General features: G+C 40.1%; 1 protein-coding gene across 7 annotated transcripts; it reads left to right on the forward strand.

Moving 5' to 3' along the window:
- Positions 1-1,460: 1,460 nt before the first annotated feature.
- ptpn3 (protein tyrosine phosphatase non-receptor type 3) lies at positions 1,461-16,819 on the forward strand. Of its 7 annotated transcripts, XM_067510662.1 has the most exons (28): positions 1,476-1,688; positions 2,301-2,366; positions 2,879-3,020; positions 3,196-3,260; positions 3,781-3,915; positions 4,067-4,109; positions 4,295-4,376; positions 5,003-5,047; positions 5,152-5,204; positions 5,396-5,513; positions 5,612-5,702; positions 5,790-5,878; positions 5,959-6,022; positions 6,427-6,626; positions 6,711-6,836; positions 7,594-7,755; positions 9,760-9,844; positions 10,315-10,392; positions 10,505-10,561; positions 10,861-11,017; positions 11,126-11,301; positions 11,630-11,720; positions 11,896-11,957; positions 12,061-12,207; positions 12,916-13,044; positions 14,187-14,332; positions 14,426-14,561; positions 16,173-16,819. In XM_067510662.1, exons 5-28 carry the CDS (start codon positions 3,796-3,798, stop codon positions 16,245-16,247), a joined length of 2,532 nt encoding a protein of 843 aa, XP_067366763.1. In that variant the 5' UTR covers positions 1,476-1,688; positions 2,301-2,366; positions 2,879-3,020; positions 3,196-3,260; positions 3,781-3,795; the 3' UTR covers positions 16,248-16,819. The 7 variants fall into 7 exon arrangements, with proteins under 7 accessions (XP_067366765.1, XP_067366764.1, XP_067366763.1 ...); XM_067510661.1 differs by lacking the exon at positions 3,196-3,260 and having other exon boundaries at positions 1,477-1,688; positions 9,808-9,844; XM_067510658.1 differs by lacking the exon at positions 3,196-3,260 and having other exon boundaries at positions 1,478-1,688.
- The last annotated feature ends 929 nt before the right edge of the window (positions 16,820-17,748 follow it).

A 17,748-nucleotide genomic window follows, 5' to 3' on the forward strand; every position in this document is an offset into this window, starting at 1 on the left:
AGTACCGACCACATAATACAGAAATACTGTATTACTAATTACTCCTGCACTCAAAAGCCTAAAAGTAACAAAGCAAATGTGTCATCAAAGGTGCAAACACTGTTTATGAAAGAAGTTAATTCCAGTCAATGGCATTGTTGGTTCTGGGTGTAAGAAGCATTTTAATGTTCTTGCAGTTTGAAGTGGAGGTGGTTTTTAACTAGATTATAAAAGGCTGGATAATTTAGTCCAGTAGGGCACTAAGAACTCGGTGCCTCCAAATGTCACAAGATAAATGTAAGGGGTAATAAGATGAGAGGGAGGGGAAAATGTTTAGAATAAGGTAAAAGTTAACTATACTAGAGTAAAAAGTATATTAAAAGTTTTCTCTGAAATAATACAGAGTGGCTGAGAGAAAGTGGAAAGATTCTCCTCCAATAATTGAGTAAATCTAGTTAGTTACTGCATTTTCTACTAGTGAAATCACCCAACAGGTTAAGAGTGCCAAAAGGTTTGTTTTCTCATGTAGCATTATAAATAGGCCTAAATTAGTCATTTCACTAACTATTTCTTCTACCAATATTAGAACCTCTCAGCTCAACATCATTGCCTACAGTCAAAGCAATGTTCTTATCCTGGGTTTTAAGTTTTAATACTAGGGCTACCTTCTTCGTATATACACTGATTAATATCGTAATATTACACAAGCAATATACTTGCACTTGTTGGAAACTAATTTACTTTATTTCGGAAGCAAGAAAAAATGTAATTGTACTTAAGTTTACTTAATATTCTGTAACTTATTAATCTTTTCAATATAAGGCCCAGAACAACCTTCATCTTAGTTTGTAAGCGTAACCAAGACCTGTACTTTCCAGCAGTATTTTCCATGCTAAACGCACATTGGACCAGTAGTACTTCATCTGTCCTGTAGATGGTGGCAGCAAACCACTGGAACTCCTAAAGACTGGCCTTTCAATTGTTTGCTTTGACTACAAATTTGTATGATTACAAAAATGATTGAAAAAAAAACATCATCTTACAATCAGCCATGTATCAGTGAATGACTTTAATCAATATGATATCAGTTACATCAGTTGGCAGAGAATAACAAATAAAAATAATTCTTAGATGATTTCTGTGTGACCTCTTCTTACCTGATAGTTACCTCACTGAACTTTGAAGTAGGTCATCGAAGATTCCAGGGTAAAACATTCATTTCATATTTATAATCTCATGTCGCAGATTCTCAGGTGCTAGGATTTTTTGTTGCTGTTGTTGTTAAATTTATTTGTAATTATTTGTAACAACGCCCACTGTTTAATGCGTACTTAGGTTTTCAGTGTTGAATAAAATAACCCTTAAGTGGGTTTTACTTGTGAATAACTAACATTTATTCGGAGCAGGAATTTTACTTAATATGGATAACTTAAATACCGTGGCATTACAGTCGTTACTGCCTGAGTACTCCTGCTTTGTACTACTCTTTAACATGCTTTGCGCACGTCCTAAAGCGCGTGCATCCCGACGGGAGCGCGCGCGGCGGCGAAGGGGCGGGGTCGCGCGGAATCAGCAGCGCAGCCAGGGATGAGAAACTTGTCCCGGATATTTACCTAACTCTACCTGACTCTTCCAACGCTCCTTGGTTTGTAGTTTTCACGGCGGAGGCTTCGAAGAATATGACCTGTCTCTAAAGCGGGACGACTAAGGTAGACATGTATTTTTTTCTCGTTTACACATATTCTTCCTCCCCCAAAGCTCTAATTTGGACAAGTTGTAGTCGAAGACCGAAAGTTTGCCTGTACTGTGTTCCTCCTTTTGGGTGTAGCTACACAAAACTTCAGGTTGTCAACAGGTTCCTTGTTCTCGCTGTGGCTCAAAGTACAGCGAGGTCAAAGCACAGTTCCTAATCGACAGATTAAAACAGTCGAAGAGTAAAACGATTGGCCGTGTTTATTCATTTGTATTCCCCTTTGATGACCAGTAGACACGAGGCTGTACATTAGAGCCTTAATATATATGCTAGAAGTTGTCATGTTGTTGTCATTGTTTTCCTCATTTGTAGCCGTCATGGGCCCCAAACCCTCAGTATATAAAAATTGAGACGCGAGATGCAAAAGCATCTTGTCATGTCATATTCTCCACATCATGACGAATGTGCTTTTTAAATGTAACATTTACTTGTAAATTTATTAGAGCCCTGTCTCTGAGGGGGTTATTATGGAAAACTGGTTATCAAACTGGGATCAGCTCTGTTTTAATATATTCAGAGTATGTCACTGTGTTCAAACATTAACTCACAACACTGTGTGTCCTTTCAGAAAGAGTGGGAGAAAGACTGGCCCTGATCCATTAATCGTTCACCTGTAAACCCACACAGCACACATGTACGTTTATTAACTTGGATGCATAAAGATGTTCCCACACAAACACACACATAGATGCATTTTCTAAGAGTCAGCTTAAGTTATTAGCTGTGAGTGCATTTATGCATGCATCAGCACTGCATTTGTGTTTGTGTTTATGGTCATGCACTGCTTCCCGCATCAGATCTGAGATCAGTTGTAGTGCTGTAGATGGGCGTGTTCAACTCTGAAAATGTTTAACATTCTTATCATTCAGCTGCCTGCCAAAGGCGGAGAGACTCAGAGGGAGAGCAGCAGGCAGAAGGAAGGGACATGTTCAGACCCAGGCCAAATAATAAAGAATTACACAAACACACACATATACACAGTCACTCCTTCGCATTCATAGTGCATTACTCACTGCTGCTCAATGTTTCATCCAGTACACATATTACTCACAACACACAGGGACACTGAGGGAGGTGCTTTCATTGGAAGACAACAGCCTGGAAACATCTGACACTGTTTTTGTGGCTGTGTGTGTGTGTTTCCAGGTCCCCTCTCAGTGACGAGCGGAGGGCAGGGTGTTTGTCTTGAGAAGGAGGCTGAGTTACTGTGGTAACAGACATGCCAAAACCGGACCTGCTCTGCCTTGTTCAATTGCTGGATGGCACTATCGAGACCTTCACAGTCAGCGTGTGTAATATACACATATAGACACGCAGTTTCCTGTCTGTAGCTGAGGAGATCATATGTTGCTCGTATCTGTCTTTCTCTCTGTGCTCTGCTAATGAACATAGTGTTAGTACATGATATAGTAAGAGACTTTTCTGTCTAATTCCCATTGATCCATATCTCTCGTTCAACACAGTGACCTTGGTTTGAAGAACACACTCACCTGCAGCTTACAGAGTTTGTCATAGCTTCACATCATAAGTATATCAATGTCATAAACAGCCTGGTACACACATGTGCACACACACACATACACACAAGCACAAAGACAATGACAATATTGCTTTCGAGGACAGCAGCTGTGTAGCATCTTTATGTTATAGTTTGGAAAGCAGGGAGAAAGCTGTGGTTGAGGGAATAGATTACATGATTAATCACTCATTTATACTGCTCCGGTGTTTCTTGTGATGCAAGTATGCTTCAGGTAATGGATAGTGGAGAAAACATATGGATAGAAAAAGAAGATTAGATGCAGGTTATCCCGGAGTGATTAATAAAACAGTGAGTAGTCAAACTACCAGTGTTGTGCTGCAGAAAGGTTCACCTGGAGATATTCTTGTAGATAATTAATTATCTTTGAAATATAAAAAACTAAATTATTTGCCCCATCTACACATTAAGCACTGCAATACACTGAGCAGTATATTTACATCCACAAATCCTTTATTGCCAATCAGACTTTTGGCTGGTAGTAATGTTGTTTGTTGTTTCCATCTTTCAGAAGCAGGATGAAGGTATGGTTCTGTTGGACCAAGTATGCAACCACCTGGGCCTGCAGGAAAGGCAGCTCTTCAGTCTGCAGATCAGAGAATCCAGCACAGCCATTGCCTCTATCACAGCCAACACACACTCTCCTGTGAGCTCACTGTTCATCTGCTGCACATTTGAGATTGTAATGTATTATACTCACTGATTAGTGTTTAGACAATGATAACCACAGGGCATGCTTACATAAATGTGTTCTAGCCCCAGTTAGCCATTATACTTAATGAATTTCCTTCTCTCAGAGATGGTTGGAGCCTGAGAAACCCTTGAAGAAGCAGATAAAAGGTATCTGAATCCACAAAGTTTACTTCTTTACCTACAAGTACCTTTCTCGTCATTTACTTGTTTTCAAATTGATTTCAACACATAGCTAAAATGTACGTATACAATTGTGAGGTACAGCAGAAGATTGACATGAACATGTGAACATAGATGTAAGCCATGTTTGAAAAGATGTCATTTTTCTACAGGTCTTGTTTCTCCCTTTTATCTGAACTTCAGAGTACGATTCTTCATCTCCGATCCCAACTCTCTGCAGTGTGAACAGACAAGGTTAGTGCGCATGTGCTTTTCTGTTAGGTGTGATGTTTGGCAATGAATGTATATACCTAATGAATACTCTGAAGAAGTTGCAAAGCTGAATTTTAATTTGTTGAAGGATTTACGTTTTGGAATGTAATAATTTTATTTTTTATTTAGTTAATAATGTTTGGACCACTGTTAGGCCAAATAAATACATATCTTTGTTATGAAATGGCTGCTGTGAGGAATTTACAGCCGTGCTGTACATATATCACGTGACGAATGGCTTATTGTAGTTACATGTTTATGATTTGTAAATGCCTCTCAAGTCAACTTCTGAGACATAATTCTAATGGGAAAGATTTTTTTGAGAGCTACGTTATATTTTACATGATGCCTAAGCAAGTGGATTTAAAAAAAAGTTATAGCTCACATTCGCCACAACTGTCTTCAAATGTAATTATATTTTTAGTAAATATGATGTTACATTGTCAATACACAGTTTTTTAATACTCACATCTCTGTAATCATAAAACCATTTTAATAATGTTGATTATGGTACAGTCCCGCTAGTCAAACCTCTTCATAGACATTTCTGCAGGATACAGACAATGCAGGCGTGGGAGAGTAAAGTTCCTCTTGTCTCATCCCTGCAGGCACCTGTACTTCCTCCAGATCAGAAGTGACATTAGAGAAGGACGGTTAGTAACACAACCCAAATACAAGCCCAACCTCAGCTTCCTATCCCATTGTGCAAATCTCTTATTAAACTTTGACAATGTTTAATCACTGAGTATGATTGCAGGTTGCAGTGCCCACTGAGTGCAGCTGTAGTGTTGGCCTCATATGCTGTGCAGTGTAAGTCTCTTCTCAGAGAAACAAATGATTAATGACTGTGAGTAATCATCCCTGATGAGGAGGCTTTCAATTAGCAGCAGGTCTCTTACAGGCACACATTTGTCAGTGTGTGTGTATGTGTGTGTATGTATGCATGGATCTGGTTATGTGCTATTTTGCAAATGCTCAGTGTTTCTTTCTCTCCTTTGTAGCGGAGATTGGGGATCACTGTCCATCCCTGCTTCCTGGGTACCTGTCAAAGTGCCACTTTATCCCTGAGCAGGATGAAGACTTTCTATGCAAAGTGGAGGATCTGCATCCACAGCACAAGTAATTTCGTTTATTTTCTTTAGTTTGTATTGTATCCGGTTTGTTGAACAGCTGGTTTCTGTCATTGCATGTGACTGTGTTTGTGTGCATCTTCCCAGGGTGCTGAAGCAGAGCGAAGCAGAGCTGTGTTTCCTCAACACAGCACGGACGCTGGAGTTATACGGGGTGGAAATACATGCTGCTATGGTAGTGTGTGTCATTTACAGTATCGTTGTTTTGATTCCACTTATTTGTGAAACATTTTGTCATTCCCCCATCTCTCTTTTGTTCTTGCAGGATATCAACAATGCTCCTCTCATGGTGGGTTTGACCTCAAGTGGTGTCGCAATATTCTGTAATATGATTTGCTCCAGTTTCTTCCCTTGGTGAGTTGATGATCCCACTAATTAGAGGACTTGTTCTCGTTTGTTGTTTGTCTTAATCATATAATGATCTTGTTTGGCAGGGGAAACATCATCAAGATTTCATTTAAAAGAAAACGCTTTCTCATACACCTGAAACGTAAACATGTGAGTTGACCTGTTGTTTCTTTCTTCGTAATGTTTTAACTATGTGGTCTGAATGAATCTCCTTAATTTATTGCTCTAAGCACTTATAAATCCATCAAAGTTTGGAGTGAGTAAAGTGTTTATTAATAGTCTTGTAATACTGGGCTAAATGAAGCTAAAATTGGAAATTTTTAGTTTTAGTTTTTTGCGCAACAGTATTTTACAAATACACAGGCTACATAGTTGTGAAATGAATATTTTTTGTTTCTCCCTCAAAGAGTACATCATTCATCAACAGTACGAGAATAGGCAGTTTTTATTGCCGGAAACAAATGCAACCTGAGCAGATCAAGTTGCATGACTGAGATTATGTGACCTTGAATACTGGAATTGCATTATAAAGAATTAAAGGCTGTGTTTTGCAGGGTGAGACCCAGGACTGTGAGGTGTCTCTGAATCTGCCCTGCCCCAAGACCTGCAAGAACTTGTGGAGGTCCTGTGTGGATCATCACTCCTTCTTCTCCAACCGAATTACCAGGAGCCCCAAATACAACAACAGCACAGTTCAGTCCTACAAAAAGCTGATAACTCAACATCTGGGCCTTGGCAACACTAAAACGGAGAGGTGAGCCTCCACCTGTTCTTATATTCACTTGCTTATGTCATAAATACTGATCTCTACCACTTTCTTTTCTTTCCTAATTTGCAGTGGTCCAGTGTGTCAGCGGGTCGTGGGAGGGATGGTGTGGAACCCAGTACTTCAAAGGTCATTTTCATCAGAGCAACTTGAGACCAAGAGTCTGCCCTCCAGATCACCCCCAACCACCCCAAACTGGTATGACCTGCAGCATTTCACATCAAGCTTTTGTCAAAAAAATCCATCACCAAATTTCTTCTCTTTAACTCAACAAGAAGTCTTGAAAACTCTTTTTCCTCAATGAAGGGTTATCTAGGTTCAGGTCATACTGATGATTCAATTCAATTCAACTTTATTTATATAGCGCCAATTAGAGTCAAGATTATAAAGATGTATAGACAGAACCCAACAATTCCCCCTGGAGCAAGCCATAGGCAACAGTGGAGAGGAAAAACTCCCTTTAATGGAAGAAACCTCCAGCAGAACCAGGCTCAGGGTGGATGGCCATCTGCCTTGACCGGTTGGGGTGAGTGGAAAGGGGAGAGAGAAAAGAACAGAGCAACAAAACGCAACAACAAAACATCGGGCAGATTGGTAGGACCAGTAGCTGCACGCTGGTAGACACAGCTTCAAAGCCGGGGACACCTGCAGAAAGGGACAGAGAGAGGGGGACAGAGAAGGACAAAGACAACTACGAGAGAGAACACACAGAGTTAATGACATACGGTGGTGACAATTGCGGGGTTAGAGGAGAGGAGAGATGGTCAAGAGGATGGTCAAGCTCCTCTCCTGGTTCCACAGGAGAGGAGCTTGATAGCTAAAGGCTCTACCTCCCATTCTACCTTTGGAAATTCTGGGAACCACTAGTAGGCCCACATGCATAATATAGCCATGTTTCAGAAAATCTTGACTAACCATGTAGAAACCCTAAAAACCAACCTCACTGTTTTAACAGGAGAAGTCCTCGAGTTCGCCATGGCATCTGTAAACCCCGACCATCCTCAGTGGACCTAACCACTGACCTAAAAGATATGTCAGAGGGGGAGGATGTCTTCTACACATACAGGGCATCTGTGAGCAGCAGCAAGGGCAGTGAAGGAGACACTTCACCACATCAGTTAGTAACAGTTATCTCACTACTTTCTAATTAGTCTGTCTCTCAATTCAGTTGACTTCAATGGAAGGACATACTGTATGTTTGGGCTCAAAGCTTAGTAATTCTTATATTTAAAATTGCAATTTAGTGTCATTTTGGAGGGCAGCATGGTGGTGGAGTGGTTACCACTGCCATCCCACAGTTAGAAGGTTGTGGGTTTGCATCCTGTATGGAGTACACATCCACACACATGTTCTCCTTGTGCTTGTGTGGGTTTACACTTACATTTAGTCACAATGTTTTGATTTTTGAGTATAATAATGGGTGTTCCTCACAAGTGAGGTACAAAGTAAGCATAAATCTAAGTCAAGGAGAAAACATTAAAGCAAAGTGCTATGACAAGTGTATAGGAAGTTGTGGAAGAAGTTTTTGAATATTGGCGAGGTTGCTGAACATGCAGAGTTTGGAAGCTTGTTCCACCAGTGTGGGATCACTGAGCTGAAGAGGTGGTGGCAGGACCACCAAACGCCATTCATTGTCAGAGCACAGTGGATGGGATGAATTGTAGACCTGAATAAGGGAGTTGAGATAAGCAGGAGCTGTTGAGTTGACCACTCTGTAGCCAAGAGACAGAGAATTGAAATGGATGTGGGCAGCTACAGGAAGCCTGTGCAGAGATCTGAGGAGTGGTGGGACAGGTATCCTTTTGGCTGTAAAAATGAGACGTGCTGCTGATTTTTGGATCATCTGGAGGTGTTTGATTATGCATGCTGGTAGTCCCGTCAACAGGGCATTGCAGTATTCCAGACAAGACATGACCAGCACTTGCAAAATGATCTTTCTGATGTTATAGAGGGCACATCTGCATGTCCTAGAGACAGAGGAGATGTGGTCGGTGAAGCTGACTTGATCGTCAATGATGACCCCCTAACTGGGAAGACAAGAACTTCTGTCTTGGAGAGGTTGAGGTGAAGTGTCCTTCTCTCATTCAAGCAGAGCTGTCAGACAGACAGACAGAAATGTAAGAACTACAAACATGCCTCTACCAGAAAACCTTGAAGGTTCATCATAATTAGTAAGACTGAAGCCAGGTTAGAGCTGTTCCAGAAATTCCCAAGTCAGAAAGTGAGGACAGGAGGATGTGGTGGTTCACTGTGTCAAAGGCTGCAGATAGATCAAGTAGAATTAGGACTGACCTGGAGATTTTGCAGGGGATTCAATGATTGTCAGGGGTACCTGGTTCCCTGCAGGTACTCCAGTTTTCTGCACAGTCCGAAAACATGCATGTTTTAGGTTAATTGGTGACTCTAAATTGTCCATAGGTGTGAACGGCTATTTGTCTGTGTATGTCTTTCTATGTTAGCCCTGAGATAGACTAGTGATCTGTGCAGGGTGTTCCCCAGCTCTCGTCCTATGACAGCTGGCATAGGCTCCAAAAAAACAATAAAGACAAAATATGACAACTGTTGCCACCAAATTTACCAAGTTTTAGCTGAGTAAGTTAAAGTAAGCCTAATGAGAAACTGCCATTTGTTGCTTAATAAGCATTTTTCCTGTGCTTAAGCCAGGTACCATACACTTCCACTCTATCTCTGTGCTTTATTTTGTAGCAACTTAAATACAAGTAAATAAACAAGTGCAAAATGTACATGTTCTTAAATTAGAACTGAGGTAAAATTTTGCAATTAAGATAATTAAGATATTAGAGTAATGTTATTTAAATATGACATAAAAGCTACATAGTAAACTGCAAATCACCTTCTATATTCTGCACATTGGTCATTGCACCCATTCTTTTGTTAATTTAGGTTTGTACTTCTTTTAATTTCAATACTTGCTTAGAACATTTCTATGTACATTTGTAAATTTCTGCACATACATCTTTTTTAATCTAAAGTGACAGTCTAACCATTTTTTACAGTTTCTTCCTTTTTCTCAGTATACTACAGTGGGTTTTGAACAATATCACTAAGGCAAATTCCTCACATGTGAAAACCAATTTTTTTTATCTGATTCTTGTCTCAGCATTTCTGGTACTAATAACCGACCACCTTTGTTTCCAACTGATGACAGTATTGGAGAGGAGGACAACTCACGCCACTACAACAAGGTCAGATGTCTTATGATCACTAAATAAATGTATCAATGTGTACCCATTTATGTATTTGCATGTAAGTGTAACTTCACCAATTTTCAACTTGCTTTCTGTTGTCTTAGTTTAGCTTGTAAATGTGCATTAATGCTTTTAAACTTCCCTCTGACCTCCCTATATTAAGATATTTCTCTGCTTCTAGCTGAAAAACTCCTTCAGATGACATCACCCAGAGACTTTTTTTATCAATAGGAGTTCAGAGGATGTTATCTGGAAGAGCTCTGGAAAAGCAGGTTGACCGTAATTACAAACTTCATAGTGTGAGCAACGAGATGACATAATCTGAACTGAAGGTTCCTCCAAGTTATGTCATCTGCAGGCATTTTTTTAGCTAGAAGTAGAGTCAGAGGGAAATTTAATGACATTTACAGGTAACCAAAAGAACCAAGTGATGGCATCCTTTAATTCTTGTGATTATGTCTATGCAGGGTGGCCCCGGTGACGGTGATTTGATGCTAATATGTATTACCCCGGATCAAGAGGGCAAATTTGGCTTCAATGTTAAGGTAGGCCTTTACCCACACTACACATGGGAAAGTTTAATGATGTCTTATATTTAAACACATTGTGTTTGTATCATTGCGCCTCTTTCTCCTTCAATTTCCTAACTCCTTCCAGGGTGGAGTGGATCAGAAGATGCCTCTAGCCATATCCCATGTTAAACCTGACTCTCCGGTAAGAATGGACTCAAGATTTGATGATCTGATGTCTCCAAGTTGTGCAGAAATATGTTTTTGATGAGCATATGATTTTTGATTAGTTGATTAATTAAGATAATTGAGATAAACGGATACTAAAAATATTGGTTGGGATATCCTGTCCAGTATCAGAGTTTTAAGCCAGTATTCTGGTATTTGGCAGTTCTACATGTCATGGTCATTGTCTTCTAGTGTAATGGAAACACTTTTTCCAAAGCCAATTTTAAACTGGCGTCAATATATGTCAGGTTTTAAATATCTTTATGTTGTTTGTAGGCAGGTCGATGTGAGCCCAAACTCTTAGAGGGAGACCTGGTGGTGCTCATCAATGGTCGAGATATTTCTGAACACACACATGACCAGGTCGTCATGTTCATACGAGCCAGCAGAGAGTCCCACTCCAGAGAGCTGGCCCTGCTCATCAGACGTAAAGGTGAGTGTGCAACTGAGAGAAAAACGAGCTGAAACAGCATGTGGTCTACATCATCTGTCACGTTTCTATGAATATTTATGAAAGCCTTGAACTGTCCTTGTATTCCAGGTCCTGGCCGGGTGGCACCCCTCCTGCAGTTACCTCCTGCTCTCACGCTTACCGCCCAACCCCAAGAAGACAAGCCGCACTCACCCAGTCAGTCTGAGCGGGTCACAACACTGGAGGAATCAATGAGACAGCTGGAGAGAGGAATTCAGTCTGGCACACTATGTTTCCATTTTGAGGTATTCAGGTTGGAGCTAAACAGTAGATGGATTTTGAAAAGTGTATTTATACTTATAACCAAAATAATGGTTGTATTTATCTTTATTTTAAGCAGATTAAGATTTAGTTTGTTTCACCCAGCTATTTGGGCGATCACAGTGAACATTTTAAGTGCTGTGTTTGGGTCAGATGCTGGCTCTAATCCCCACTTGGACACAGTTCCTGACAGTTTAAAACAAAGATGCCGTGACTAGCCTGGAATTTTTGGTTACTGTTTGTGTATGCTCCCCTGTGTGTTTATGCTTGTGTGTGTCTGTTTGTGTGTGTTTGTATGGTTGTAATTTCCAGAATTTATATAGGAGGAAGCCTGGCTTGTCCCTCGACTGTGCACGGCTCCCTGGGAACATGGACAAGAATCGATATAAAGATGTTTTACCTTGTAAGTGCTGTTAACCTGTTAATCTATCCCCTCCACCCCTAGCTTTTTGCTAACTTTCTCACCTTGATTTGAAGCTTGCAGCTGCAGCATCTTGTGAAATTTAATTAGCTGAGCATGCCTTCCATTGACAGCTCTTTTGTGAGTCTCAGACACTGTTCTCCTGCTCTCCTTTCAGATGATTCTACCAGAGTGGTGCTCCAGGGCCAGGAAGACTACATCAATGCCAGCCACATCACGGTGAACATAACTACAAAGAAACTCTGTGAATTGTCCCCATTTGACATTTAATGTATACTCACCCTCTGCATGATGTGTGTGTACATGTTTGTCTGTCTCTTAGGTGGCGCCCCCCGTGTCTGCTGTACATTTATGTTATGTTGCAGCTCAGGGTCCTTTGCCACAGACCTGCACTCACTTTTGGCAGACTGTCTGGGAGCAACAGACACACACCATCATCATGCTTACAACTCTGACAGAGAGGGGACGGGTACACATACTTCTACACATTCATACTCTCAAACTGTAAAAGGCCACACTCACACAGGAGAGCACATGAGTAAACAGCGAGGGAAACCCTAAATTACCATAGTATTTAGTAAGATGTTTTAACACACTGATTATTAGCAAATATTCACATGCCATTTCATGCTTTATTTGATTACTGTGATTAAAGGGTTTGGTGGTGATGTTTGCACACAAACATAATTAGCTAGCATAGTCCTGAGTAATTACTAGGTTTCACCATGCAGAGGATAGCTAAATGTGAAGTGTGAGCAGGATGCCACTGAGATAAATAATTTGAGGGTGAAGTCACATCCACTCAGAGACAGAAGCAGCAAGATATTGAGGTTTGTGAGGTCTCAGTTTGCCTGTTGCTTGGTTACCAGATGCTCTCATTAATTGATCATTTTCCTGATACTTGTAAAGTGGCCTGAGTTTCTGTGTATCTGAAAACCTTGAGAGTTGCACATACATTTACACACTCATACACAGCTTGAAAGTCAGTTCACATCCTGCTCCTGATGAATTGCCTGTTTTCCTCAGACCACCGAGGGAAACGTACCCGGAATATGAGTTTTATTTCATCAGAAATAAGCAGATCACAGCTGATGTAGAAGCATTAGTAAATTGTGTGCTGACTGATGACTCATGTCAGAAGTAATATAATTTTTAGGTGATGTCATACACTTTGCAGACAAAGTGCCACCAGTACTGGCCGCATCCACCAGGAGTGAAGGATTATGGGAACATGCGGGTGAAGTGTCACTCGGAGGAGTGTAACTTGGCATATGTGACAAGACAGTTCACATTGACACACACACAGGTACAGTAACAAAGAGAGCTGCAATGATTCACTATAATAATCAGCAATGTTTTAAATAATCAAATTAATTGTTTAATTAAATCTTAAGTACAACTTAACATTCTCTAGTTTAAGCTTATCAAAGTTAAAAATCAGCTGCTTTAATCGTTCCCTACTTTATTGTGATAAGTTTTTGGGTTTTAGACTTTCGGTAGGACAAAACACCTTTGACATCACATTGTGGCCTGGCAATGAGTTTTTGAACCATTTTATTTTATTGGCCAATCAATTAATAAAGTAATTGTTACTTGCAGCTTTATGGCAAAGGCCACACCTGTCTTCATATCACATGTTCAAAGCACAAGTGTTTCTGTTTGTGTGCTTGCAGTGGTATGTACCATGTTTGTGCCATATGTCACATAACTGCGCTCACCACAGGCAGAAGCCACTCCTGGCAAACTGGCTGCAGCCGACATGCAGTCATTTCCGTGTCAATGATATGTATGTGTGTGTATGTGTGGGTTAACAGTCATGTACATTAGTGTGCACGGACAAACTTTGTGGCAGTTTTATGTGCAGGTGTGGGTGGAGAGGTGTATGTTTTTCTGCAAACTTTATCTTATTGAGCCTAAACTGTTTCATATGGTAAATAATTATGGTAAATGGGCTGTTAGTAGTGAAGTTAATAGTGAAGAGGTAAATAAACAGGTAATGCTCAAGGAGGCATAAAGTAACAATGTACACTCATGCATACGCACATATTGCAGTGTGGGCCCATCTGTTCCTCTAGTGGAGTGAGATAATCCCTGCATGGAGTCACAGGCCACATGCCCATTATAAAGTCTAAACTGAGACTTTTTTTCTGCTCCGGTCATCTCTCCGCCCCACCTGTCTTTCTGTTTTCATCTCTATGTATCCCTGCTCACTTTTTGATCTCAGTCTCACCTGCTCCGATTTTCCACCACACCCTCAGTTGTTTTTGTTGTATCACATAATGAATAACATCAGAGGGTCTCAGTCTGCAGTGCTGCACTATTGTTCGCAGTGTAGTTCCCAAAGGATACATGTTTATTATGTTAAATATTGGTTATGCAATTTTTACATTATCTCTTATAATTTGATTCTTTTTATCATTGTTTGCTAATGTATATATGTGTGCTTAGCGGGGTGAGGAACGTGCAGTCACACACCTGCAGTATGTCGCGTGGCCGGATCACGGCGTACCTGATGACCCTTCAGACTTCCTGTTGTTCGTCAGCTCGGTCAGGGAGAGAAGGAAAGGCGAAGAGCCACTAATGGTGCACTGCAGGTAACAAACACAGGTTATCCTCTAATTAAACATGTACTGTACTTGTGCTCACTGTACTGTTAATGCCCTGTTTGCATTTAATCACTCTTTCAGCGCTGGGATTGGAAGAACAGGTGTTCTGATCACCATGGAGACGGCGCTGACTCTGTTGGATAAGGGTCAGCCAGTGTTCCCACTGGACATTGTCAAAACACTGAGAGATCAGCGTGCTATGATGGTTCAGACCACGGTACACAGAAACAGAACGTGCATTTGTTAATTAATTTTTGCCAGAGAAAAGCTTATGGCAGAAAGTTAGACAAGCCTTTGATTATCACAATAGAAAACACATTTACAGTACATAGCACCTTGTTTTTGCTTACTTTATTTAAAAAAAGCTGTCAGGTGGAGAAATGTTTGTCTTGGCTTTACATAAGATGGGATTTCACCACAGAAAATAGTAGTGATTGCTGAGATGTGCTATTTTCAAATTTACAGAAGATTGTAAGTAAAGATCATGAAGGTTTGTTATGATTTAAAAAATGTACATTTCAATAGGCACACTAAAATAAGTTTGAAATGTCAGTAATGTGGTTTAATAGAAAGCTTGAGAAGATTACTAGTGAGTGTCATGCTCAAACTTTTGTCTGAAAATATCATGCAAGTGGCTTACTCAGAAATTCGCTGCATGCAAAATTTCTTTTTAAAGGCCAATGTTACAGATTGTGACATCTGTGGGGTTCTGCTGTATGTAACCTTCATTAATTCACAGAAACTTGACTGCCACATTATTAAACTTATAGCTGATGAACTGGAGCAGGCAAACTATGCTCTGTGGCACCTCAGTGGTAGTCGTTCAGGGAGATTATAGTGTTTTAGCTTTGTGAGGAGGACATGCAGAAAATATAGCAGCTTTCTGGTCACTTGCCAGCTTCTGGGGCACTGCCACTACCATTATCACCCTTATTTTGAAAGGAGATACAGTTCCTGAGTCATCTTCTCCTTGATGTAATTGTACTGAACAAATACTTTCTCAGGTTTCCCCCTTATACACATTTGTGTCTCAGTGATGAAAATATGCACAGTCAGAGGACAACCTTTCATGTTAAGGATCCATAACGTACAAGATAAGGATGGCATTATTGCATATTTTATCAAATGGAAAAAACCATTGATTATAGCAGACCATTCACTTATTCACTTCACTTATTGCTCCTGACTTTGTGGCACTTGGCCCTAAACCCAACCCTCTCAATAACATCACACAGTCCTCCTTAACAGATGGAATTACCCAGTTCTAATGTTCAGTAATGCAAATGGTGTGGAGGCCAGCATTATTCCCTAACTTTGTTCATTGTGCCTTAGCTGTATTTAGGCTTTAATTGGTATTAATTGGTAAGTATAGGTAAACATGTTAGCACTGCCATTGTGAGCATACTGACCTAGTTTGTGTGTAAGCAGACATCAAAGTCTGACAATGAAAGTGATTTTTAAAACATGTTTTAGAAAATATAGCTAGTTATTGTTACCCAGACAGTGGTTAAAAAGTTTATTTTTGGGGACAGTTTTCAGGTGTTTTCAGTTTTCAGTATGCATTTGATGTGATCTGGGATTGACTTAACGTAGACTGCAGAGGAATTGTGTTTGGACTGGACTGGGCCTGTGTTGAGTTGGGCTGTTCAGTAATCCATACATGGCTTTATTACATAGTAAGCAGCAGTATGCTATGCAGACTAGTAGGAGATAGGTTGATTGTTCTTTTCGAGGAATTGATTTATAGTAACAACATTGTTGGTGATATGCTTCACAAAATCCATTGTTGTCCACTAACTACTAACATTGAGAATGTTGTGTTTTTCAGTGTCAGTTCCAGTTTGTGTGTGAGGCCATTCTGCGTGTCTACAAAGACAAAGAAGCGGGATCTACAGCATCATAATTCAAACAGCAACAGCGACACCATTTCAGCCTCATCTCATAGAAAGCGAGATTCAGAGAGGGACTTAAAGCGCTTCAACAATTAACCTCTGTCATAGGCCTACGGGACTGGTAGACAGACTGGTTAAAGAAAGTATAACTAGCTTCAGAATATAGCTGCCTGCGATCTGCGTAGCCTAGATTGAAAGTGAGAATATGACTCTTATACCTAGTCAGCCTTGGTATTTACTGTTTTTCTGGGTGCATTAAGCTTATAGATACTGAAATGTAAGTCTGACATGACCTGCTAGTTTCTGTTCACGAGGCCACTCAGGAATGATGCCTCTAAGCTATTTGTGCCTTAGATTGACACTTCCCAGTCAAAGGATCGAGGAGGGCAGCGGGGGGATACCAGGACCACTATAAGCTGTTGTTAATCTGTGCGTCCAAAGATGGAGAGCAAGGTATTTTCTTTAGATCACTACAGCAGATACAGATTGTTGATGCAGGATTGCACGCTAACCTCCAAAGGAGCGCCAAACCCACTGTTCACTGTTAAATTATTAAGACACTAAATAAACAAACTGATTTATACTGATGTGTCTGCTTTGTCATGTCTTAAAGTATGTTTTTTAACTTGTGATGTTATAGGTTAGATCATTAAATGAGGCTATGTTGCAATTCTTTCGTGCCTTGAGATGCCTTCTAGGCGACATGTCTTTGTGTCAAACTCCACTGTAGGGAAGAGTACTCTGCTTATTTAACCTTTTAGCTGAGTGCCTCTAAAGCTGACATCATATTAGTGAAACTATCTTGCCATCACAAATCAGTCTACACTGTCTGGCTATGACAAAATACTGGCTTAAAGAAAGACAACATGTCCATGTTGAAGCACTTCTTAAGGTTGATTAAGATGATATTGCTGTGCTTCTTTTTTTTTTATTTAAATGGATACAGTAAAATAAAGGCATGTAGAGTAGGTATATATAATGCATTTATTAAGCCTGTTACCAATGAAATATGCAAGACAGTAATATGTATGTTGGCACTATTAAACTATTAACAGAACATCTGCCCAAACATTTGTGATGAGATTCACCCTGGAGATGCCCATTTGTGAGGGTTTATATTGTTACAAGCACAGGTTAGTAGCTACTCTTTAGGATACTAATGTCAACTTCTAGTATTTTTTATGCAGTATATGCAGGTGAAAAGATGAGATGGATGCATGCTGGGCCTTAACTGGGATGTTATGGGTACTTTCCCACAAAATTGTTTAGTTTATCTTTTTTTGTGTTCTTTAATAAGAACGTCACCTTATCATGTGGTGGATTCCTTTTGTTTGTGTGTTTTAAGTGTGTGCAAGTTGAAAATAGTGGGGGGTTTTGTTTGTGATTTCAACAGTCCAAAAATTGCAAGTCATAAAAATAACGGGGGACAATTTAAAGTGTCATTTCAGACTCAGTGCACTTGATTATGTTCACTTTTAGCCAAAGTAAAATAAAGCATTAAGGCATTTTCTA

The sequence above is a fragment of the Channa argus genome, chromosome 7, assembly GCF_033026475.1.
Source record: "Channa argus isolate prfri chromosome 7, Channa argus male v1.0, whole genome shotgun sequence".
In the NCBI taxonomy this organism is placed as follows: domain Eukaryota; kingdom Metazoa; phylum Chordata; class Actinopteri; order Anabantiformes; family Channidae; genus Channa; species Channa argus.